General features: G+C 45.5%; 1 protein-coding gene across 1 annotated transcript; it reads left to right on the top strand.

Annotated features, from left to right (window-relative positions):
* Positions 1-6688: 6688 nt before the first annotated feature.
* Positions 6689-7639, top strand: LOC132581862 (olfactory receptor 13H1-like). Its single transcript, XM_060253282.1, has one exon. The coding sequence runs from the start codon at positions 6707-6709 to the stop codon at positions 7637-7639; it is 933 nt and encodes a 310-aa protein (XP_060109265.1). The 5' UTR covers positions 6689-6706.
* The last annotated feature ends 1739 nt before the right edge of the window (positions 7640-9378 follow it).

Raw genomic sequence — 9378 nt, 5'->3', positions numbered from 1 at the left:
GCATTTTTTTGCTGGGAGCAGAGAGCAGTGGTTTAAATGACTCTGCACCAGTTGAGTGATGGAGAGCTCCCACTTCTCAGCTGTTTTTCCTGAAGAGCAGAAAGCAGGAGGTTAAATGGTCCAGAGCCATTTAAACCCTTGCTTTCTGCTCTTCATGGACTGCCACAAGCTGCATCAAAATTAGTGGAAGTTCATGGCAGCTTTTTAGTTCATGAACACGACTTCACGAACCACAAATTGGTCAGAATTCATGATGAATTTTAGTTCAGGAGTTGGATGACGACTGAGGACACTGAAATGGATCACACTGAGAATTGTAATGTTTATCCAGCTATTCCTTACATCCACATTCCCCGTAGTGTTCTTAAAGTTTAAATCAGAAGAAAGAGCAATTAATCTTTGAATCTAAAAAGTATTCCTTTAAAGTGATTCCCTAGGAGTGCTACTTAACACCCCTGTGTACGATTCCAGGAGGACCTCTGATATTACAATTTTGAGAACAGTAAGTACCAGAGACCTGCAAAATCATTGTCTTCTATAGCCAGGAACGTGCTGAGCTGTTCTCTTCACAAGAATGAGGAGTGGTCCTCCATAAGCCATTGTTCCTAGAGCTTCATTGAAAAGGAACTTCAGCTTTTCACCATTTTCTTCACTCTGCTCTTTGGAAGCTATATGCAGTCTTGGAGAGTTGATCAGCTTCACTTGCCTTCCATTCAGACACAAAACTTCTGCATCTCTGCCTTCTCAATAATCAGTCCTAGACTGAAGCAGTTAATGTAAGCTTTGGCCTTTGCACAGAAAAACCCCAGTTTTGAACTTGGGGCTTACTCATGGAAGAGGACTCAATTTATTTAAATTCTCGGGGCTGGTCATGGAAAAGGTTTTCTCAGAGTCTGTTTGCTGTAGTATGGAATGAAGAATACATAATGAAGAACTGTCATCTATGGTCTGGGCCTCGCTAGGTAAGTGAAACACTGTTACCAACAGAAGTAATATGGGGATAAACGTTTTGTATCCTTAGAGCCATATATCTTGGTATTTGTTTCGGTGCTGACCCAGATTTCCAGCTAGAGGACATTTGTTTGGCCAAATTTGTGCCTGCCTCTAGATTGTTTTCGTTTCTGAGACTTCACATGCTGCATGGAACCCATCTAGCTAGCATCCTGCCAGCTAGAGAGCCAGTTCGGTGTAGTGGTTAAAGTGCACGGAATCTTATCTGGGAGAACAGGGTTTGATTCCCCACTTCTCCACATACACCTGCCGATGAGACTTTGAGTCAGTCACAAGTTCCTGCAGAGCTGTTCCTCTCCAGAACAGTTTCTGTTAGAGCTCTCTCAGCTCCACCTACTTTGCAGGGTGTCTGTTGTGGGGAGGGGAAGGGGAAGGAGGTTGTAAGTCTCTCTGAGACTCCTTCGGGTAGTGAAGGGAAGGGTATCAATCCAATTTCTTCTTCTCTCTTCTTCTTCTATCTCAACACCATTTTCAAACTGGCCTGGAACAGGGGCTTTTTTCTCCTGCTTTCCATTAAGGGCTCAATACACTGGACTGATCCACTGAATGACTGGTGAGGCTGTAGCTAGCGATGGCAGGATCACTCCAGGTTTGCTGCTCAGAGTCTAAGGATGTATGGCAAACACCACAGACAGGAAATAATGAAGAGAAATTATTGCGGTTAACCATGCTCAGGGGTGTGTGGTGAGGGGTCCCCAACCCCCGGTCCATGGACCAGTACTGGTCCATGGCCTGTTAGCAACTGGGCCATGAGTTGTATAATTATTTCATTATATATTACTATGTAGTAATAATAATAATAAGACAACATTGGAGGTATATCCTGCCCTCCAAATCCTACTCCAAATCTCAGATTCTCAGAGCGGCTCACCATCTCCTTTATCTTCCTCCCCCATAACAGGCACCCTGTGAGGTGGGTGAGGCTGAGAGAGCTCTCCCCAGAAGCTGCCCTTTCAAGGACAACCCTGCCAGAGCTATGGCTAACCCAAGGCCATTCCAGCAGCTGCAAGTGGAGGAGTGGGGAATCAAACCAGGTTCTCCCAGATAAGAGTCCGCACACCCACCACACCAAACTAATAGAAATAAAGTGCACAATTGTATCATCCAGAAACCATCCCTCCCCCTGCAGTTTGTGGAAAAATTATCATCCACAAAACCGGTCCTTAGTGCCAAAAAAAGTTGGGGACCGCTAATCTATAATGTAGTGGGTTCAATGCATAGAGGAGACACAATTGCAGTGATCATAGCTCTTATATTGAGTTATATCATTGTAACTAGTAGCTGACTGGGCCAACGGGGCCAACTATATACAGTCCTGAGTTCCTGCATTAGAACGCCATTGGATCGTTTGAACCCAGCAGGGGGCCAGTAATTGGAGCAGGGCAGCAAGGATTTGGATCCTACTGCCCATTGTTCCTGAGTCCCCAAGCTCAGTCCTACAGGTTCCAATGAGCCAGGCGGGAACGCTAGTGAGGAACAAACATAGGAGTCTACATACTCAACATTAACTCTTGGTGAAGATTTCCTGTGAGTCACAGCACTTCTGTGCTGCTGAGCTTTGAGCAAGTGTGAGTATGTTGTATGTTTGCCAGTATGTTGTAAGCCCTGTGGATTGTAGGTAGGTTACCTCCAGTGTAAAGGGAAAGGACTTGAGGTTTTTATGGCTTTAAATAAAGCCACCATTGAGTTAATGAATAAAGTCATAAAGTCTTGACATTAAGTCTTTCGGTGAGATCACACAAGAGTTTTGACCCAACCTGACTATCTGCACATGCTTTCTATCAGCCAAGGGCTGTATTTCATTCAAGGAGGATTGAGTCTCTTGAGAAAAGTGCAAGCCAGATTATAACATGATTTCACATCTCTGAGAAGGTATATGTGAGAAGTCGAATTCTTTTCAGTGACCTGGAAGAGTAGGATGAAATTCTCTCTCTCTCGGCTTGACTTCGCGAACGAAGATTTAAGAAAGGTGCAGTAGTCCACGTCTGCTGCAGGCTCGCTGGTGGCTGACAAGACCAATGTGGGACAGGAAGATCCGGCCACAGTGGCTGCAGGGAAAAGTCTGATTTGGGGTTGGTGCTGTAGCAGTGCGATTTTTCCTCAATCTCCTTTTGTCCTCAAGACCAGCTATGCGTGCGTTCTCAAAGGAAGAGACAGCCTGGTGGATGGTGTTCCTCCATGCTTTGCGATCTGAGGCTAGGTCAGACCACTGGTGATGGTTGATGCGACAGGTGCCAAGGGATTTCTTCAAGGAGTCCTTGTACCTCTTCTTTGGTGCCCCTCTATTTCGATGGCCGGTGGAAAGTTCGCCATACAGAGCAATCTTGGGAAGGCGGTGGTTTTCCATCCTAGAAATATGCCCTGCCCAGCGCAGCTGCGTCTTCAACAGCAATGCCTCGATGCTTGTAACCTCCGCCCGCTTGAGGACTTCAGTGTTGGTCACAAAGTCACTCCAGTGGATGTTGAGGATGGTGCGAAGGCAGCGCTGATGAAAGCGCTCAAGGAGTCGCAGGTGATGACGGTATAAAACCCACGATTCGGAGCCATAGATGAGGGTTGTCATAACAACCGCTTTGTAAACATTGATCTTTGTGCCTTTTTTCAGATGCTTGTTGCTCCATACTCTTTTGTGCAGTCGGCCAAATGCACGGTTTGCCTTTGCCAGCCTGTTGTCAATCTCCTTGTCGATCTTGGCATCTGAGGAGATGATGCACCCCAGGTAGCTGAACTGCTGGACTGTCTTCAGAACTGATTCACCCACAGTGATGCAGGGAGGGTGATAATCTTCCTGGGGTGCAGGCTGGTGGAGAACTTCTGTCTTCTTCAGACTAACTTCTAGGCCGAATAGCTTGGCAGCCTCTGCAAAGCAGGACGTCATATGCTGCAGAGGGTCTATACCGAGTGGGAGATGAGTGCAGCATCATCAGCAAACAGTAGCTCTCGGATAAGTTTTTCCATTGTCTTGGAGTGAGCCTTTAGTCGCCTCAGGTTGAACAGGCTGCCATCGGTGCGATAGCGGATGTAGACACCATCGTCATCATCTAGATCTACTGCGGCTCTTTGAAGCATCATGCTAAAGAAGATCGTAAAGAGAGTTGGCGCGAGAACACAGCCTTGCTTTACACCTGTGCCTATTGGGAAGGGCTCCAAGAGGTCATTTCAGTGTCTGACTTGGCCTCGCTGGTCTTCATGTAGCTTGATGATCATGCTGAGGAACCTTGGGGGACATCCTAAACGTTCCAAGATTTGCCACAGGCCTTTCCTGCTAACGGTATCGAAAGCTTTGGTAAGGTCGACAAAAGTCACATATAGACCCTTGTTCTGTTCCCTGCATTTCTCTTGGAGCTGCCTGAGAACAAATACCATGTCGGTGGTGCTCCTGTTAGCTCTGAAGCCGCACTGGCTCTCTGGGAGGAGTTCTTCTGCAATGGTGGGCACCAGTCTGTTCAGGAGTATTCTGGCAAGGATTTTGCCTGCGATGGAGAGCAAGGTTATCCCCTGGTAGTTGGAGCAGTCTGACTTTTCCCCTTTGTTCTTGTGTAGAGTGATGATAATTGCATCGCGAAAGTCCTGTGGTGGTTTGCCTTGTTCCCAGCAGGTGACAAGTACTTTGTGAAGTGTGCTATGTAGTACTGTGCCCCCATGCTTCCAGATCTCTGGTGGGATTCCATCAACTCCCGCTGCCTTGCCACTTTTCAGTTGCTTGAGGGCTTTAACAGTCTCTTCTAGGGTGGGGATCTCATCCAACTCTGTTTTCACTGGTTGAAGTGGGGTGAGGTAGATTGCTGAATCTTGAACTACGCGGTTGGCACTGAAGAGAACCTGAAAATACTCCGACCACCGGTTCAGAATGGATGCCTTATCTGTGAGGAGCACTTGGCCATCTGCACTACGCAAGGGACTCTGAGCCTGATATGATGGGCCATATACTGCCTTCAGGGCTTCATAGAACCCTCTTAAATCACCAGTGTCTGCACACAGCTGGGTTCTCTCTGCAAGCTTGGTCCACCACTCGTTCCGAATGTCTCAAAGCTTGCGCTGGAAGTTGCTACATGCAGCGTGAAAGATTGCTTTTTTCCCGGGACAGGAGGGCTGAGCAAGATGTGCTTGGTAGGCAGATCTCTTTTTCGCTAGTAATTCTTGGATCTCTTGATTGTTCTCGTCAAACCAGTCCTTGTTCTTCCTTGTGGAGAACCCGAGGACTTCTTCAGAGATCAACAGGATGGTAGTTTTTAGGTGTTCCCAGAGTGCTTCTGGAGAAGGTTCTGTGGGGCAACTGGGGTCCTCAATTCTTGACTGGAGTTTTTCCTGGAAGGCAGCTTTAACTTCGGCTGACTGAAGGCTGCCAACCTGAAGCTTCTTCCGAGGGATACCTCCTCTCCTGGGTGTGGGTTTAAAGTGAAGACGGAGATTGCAGCCTACAAGACTATGATCCGTATGACATTCCGCACTGGGCATTACTCGGATGTGTAAGACATCTCGAAGGTCTCTCTGGCGCACCAGAATGTAGTCGATAAGGTGCCAGTGCTTGGACCGTGGGTGCATCCAGGTTGTCTTCAGGCTGTTCTTCTGCTGAAAGATAGTGTTGGTGATGGTGAGCTGGTGTTCCATGCAGAATTCTAGCAGGAGGCGCCCGTTATCATTACAATTTCCAATGCCGTGTTTGCCAAGTACTCCTTTCCAGGCTTCCGAGTCTTTACCTACTCTGGCATTGAAGTCGCCAAGGATGATCACCTTGTCCTCTGTAGGGGTCTTCCATACGAGGTTGCGTAGATCAGCATAGAACTTGTTCTTTTCTGCAGGATCTGCTTGAAGTGTTGGGGCATAGACACTGAAGAGTGTTGCATGCTGCTTGTTTTGAAGTGGGAGGCACATGGACATGATGCGATCTGAGTGACCTGTTGGCAGGTTTTCGAGTTTGGAGGCAATGGAGTTCCTGACCATGAAGCCAAATTAGATAAAAATTAAAATCACCAAAAATGATTTGGAATTGCTATTGTGCTGTAGGGAAATACCAGTCCATGAAGGCATTTGAAAATCCACAAGGCACTTAAATACCAGCGTACAATGGGGAATGAATACAACCTGAATCTAAATACAGAACCAACTTAAAATGCATTCTATGTATTAAATATTAATATCTTCTCTTTTCTGTTTATGGCTGTTATACTTCATGAATTTAATAAAGGAAATTAAAAGCAAAAAAATTATTAATATCTGTTGTCATAGCCACCATTGAGTCTGTGGTTCACAAGTCCAGGGCTTTTTTTGTAGCAGGAACTCCTTTGCATATTAGGCCACACACCCCTCATGTAGCCAATCCTCCAAGAGCTTACAAGGCTCTTCTTGCAGGGCCTACTGTAAGCTCTTGTAGGATTGGCTACATCAGGGGGGTGTGGCCTAAGAGGCAAAGGAATTCCTGCTACAAAAAAAGCCCTGCACAAGTCAATGTGTTCATGGGATCAGCAACCCTAATGAACTATATTAGTTACACTATATTAGTGTAACCCTAATTAGTTACACTTCAGTCTCATTAAGTTCAGTGTTCTTTATGGCTTACCAGATTTTAAAAAATACATAGATACAACAGAACTTGAGAAAGTACATAATTTTGACGCTCATGAAAACTCTCCCACTTATAAACCATCCTATTCTCTCTTTTCTTCCCTGTAGTAGGAACAAGGCAGAGAACGTCATGGGAACTCCAAATGAGACGATGGTGACAGAATTCATCTTGATTGGATTATCAGGTCACCCACAAGCACAGGCTGTATTCTTTTCATTCTTCTTGATGGCGTACCTCGCAAGCACTCTTGGGAACGGCCTCATGATCGTATTAATCATTGGTGACTCCCACCTTCATTCTCCCATGTATTTCTTTCTTTGCACCCTCTCCTCGGTAGATCTCGTCATCTCCAATAATGCCCTTCCTGAAACCCTGGTCAACTGCTTCTTTTACATGCCCACCGTCTCCTTCTACAGATGCTTGGTTCAGATGTATGTTGGTCTATTATTTGTTGTGATTGAATGTGCTCTTCTGGCTGTTATGGCATATGATCGCTTTGCAGCGATATGCCGGCCACTCCACTATATGCAGATCATGAGCTGGGGATTTTGTACCTGTTTAGTGTCTTTATGTGTGGTCCTTGCCTTGCTGAATACAGTGATCAACATACTGTTGCAGCCTACTGATTTCTGTGGACAAAATATCATTAACCATTTTGCATGTGAGTTACAATCGTTCCTCAAACTGGCCTGCTCGGATACACGCATTAGTGAGCTGTATGTGCAACTTTCCACCTTCGCTCTTGTAGCAGCACCCTTTGGCTTCATTGTCGTAACCTACGGGCGCATAGGCTTAGCAGTCCTGCGCATTCGCTCAACACAGGGTCGCAAGAAAGCCTTCTCCACCTGCAGTTCTCACCTCACAGTGGTCAGTGTCTTTTACGGTACGATCATCATCATGTACTTGATGCCCCAACCAAAATCTTCCTCAGATAAGGATAAGATCATTTCTTTACTGTACGGGGTCTTAACTTCCTTGCTCAACCCCCTGATTTACAGTCTGAGAAACAGGGATGTGAAGGGAGCTTTCTGGAGAGTGTTTGGTAGGAAAATGTCAGAATAGAAATTAGCACAATACAACAATATACTCCACTTCTTCTTATGTTAAACTTTTCATACAAAAAACATCATCAAATGTGATGACCAACACTGAAAACCCTGCCTGCACTAATTCCTTGCTGCACTAGAAGAAGAAGATGATGATGAAGAAGATATTGGATTTATATCCTGCCCTCCACTCTGAATCTCAGGGTCTCAGAGCGGCTCACAATCTCCTTTATCTTCTTCCCCCACAACAGACACCCTGTGAGGTGGGTGGGGCTGAGTGGACTCTCACAGCAGCTGCCCTTTCAAGGACAATCTCTGCCAGAGCTATGGCTGACCCAAGGCCATTCCAGAAGGTGCAAGTGGAGGAGTGGGGAATCAAACCCAGTTCTCCCAGATAACAGTCAGCACACTTAACCACTACACCAAGCATAGATGAGTAGTTATCAGTTGTTGAGATTTCAGCTATTTCCTAAACATAATTAGCTTCCATAATGGAAATTAATCTGATGAGAAATAGCATTATATTATAATTAACAAAATAGGTATGCAATGATACCAATGATAGCAGCTCCTGATCCAACTGTAATGCGAATCATAACCCAACTTTAACTAATATTGGCTTAGAAAGGAAGCAGGGTAAGAATTGAATATCTGATACCTCTTATTTCTAATCAAGTTCCCAGGTGATAGATAGCATCATGTGAACAGTGGATTCTAGAACACTGGACTGGATTTTGATGTTGGACTCCTACTTGCATCTTCACTAGTGAACCATGGACACTGACCTTCCACAGGAAGTTGCCACAATCTCTGTGTGAGAAGCAAACAAGTCTTTGGAGCAGAAGTATGTTCTAGGATCAGAAAACGGAGCAATGATTTTTATTCTGAAGGATGCTGTGCTTCCTTGTATCAATGACAATATCACAACTGAAAAGAGTGTATGGAGTGGAAATGATGTTTTATTCTTTCATCTTCAAATCGCTAATTGAGCTTTCCTGCTGGCTATCAAATAAAAAGCATTGGGTGTTTTTGTTGTCAGTTTAGTGTCGGTATGTGTGGACCTTGTCTTACTGAATATCTTGATCAACGGATTGTGGTGACCAACCAACTTCTGTAGCCGAAATATCATTAACTATTTTGGACATGAACAACAATTGTTCCTCATCCGTGCTCTGAGACACATTTTAGTGAGCATGCATCTTTCCATCCTCTTTCAAGCTGCTGCAGGGCCGCAACTTGACCCGGCAAGCAAGATCCTGTGAAAACCCGTTTCTGCTTGCTGCGGGAAAGAGGCAGGCCAAGTCGCAGCCCTGCGGCAGTTTGTGTGAAATTGGACAGAAGCGCCGGAGGGGAAAGGGCTCTGAGACCAGAACAAGCCCAGTGAGAAAGTGGTCATAGTATCAGGCTTTAGCTTCATTATTGTAACACATGGGCACATAGATTTAGCTGTCCTGCACATCTGCTCAACACAGGGATGGAAGAAATCCTTCTTCATTTGCAGCTCTCACGTCGCTGTGGCCAGTGTCTTTTATGGTACAATCACCAGCATATACTTGAAACCATAAGATGCTTTACTTTCTGACCAGGAAAAAAAAACATGTCCACATTTCATGGGACTGTGATTCCCATGCTCGATTCTGCAGGGCTTCTTTTGAAGCAGGAATTCATTTGCATATTAGGTCATGCCTCCCTTATGTAGCCAATCCTCTTGGAGCTTACAGTAGACCCTGTCCAAAGAGCCCTGCTGGCTCCAGG

This window comes from Heteronotia binoei, chromosome 13 (assembly GCF_032191835.1).
Source record: "Heteronotia binoei isolate CCM8104 ecotype False Entrance Well chromosome 13, APGP_CSIRO_Hbin_v1, whole genome shotgun sequence".
Taxonomy (NCBI): Eukaryota; Metazoa; Chordata; class Lepidosauria; order Squamata; family Gekkonidae; genus Heteronotia; species Heteronotia binoei.
The sequence above is the reverse complement of the archived record's forward strand: the minus strand, read 5'-3'. Positions and strand labels throughout refer to the sequence as shown.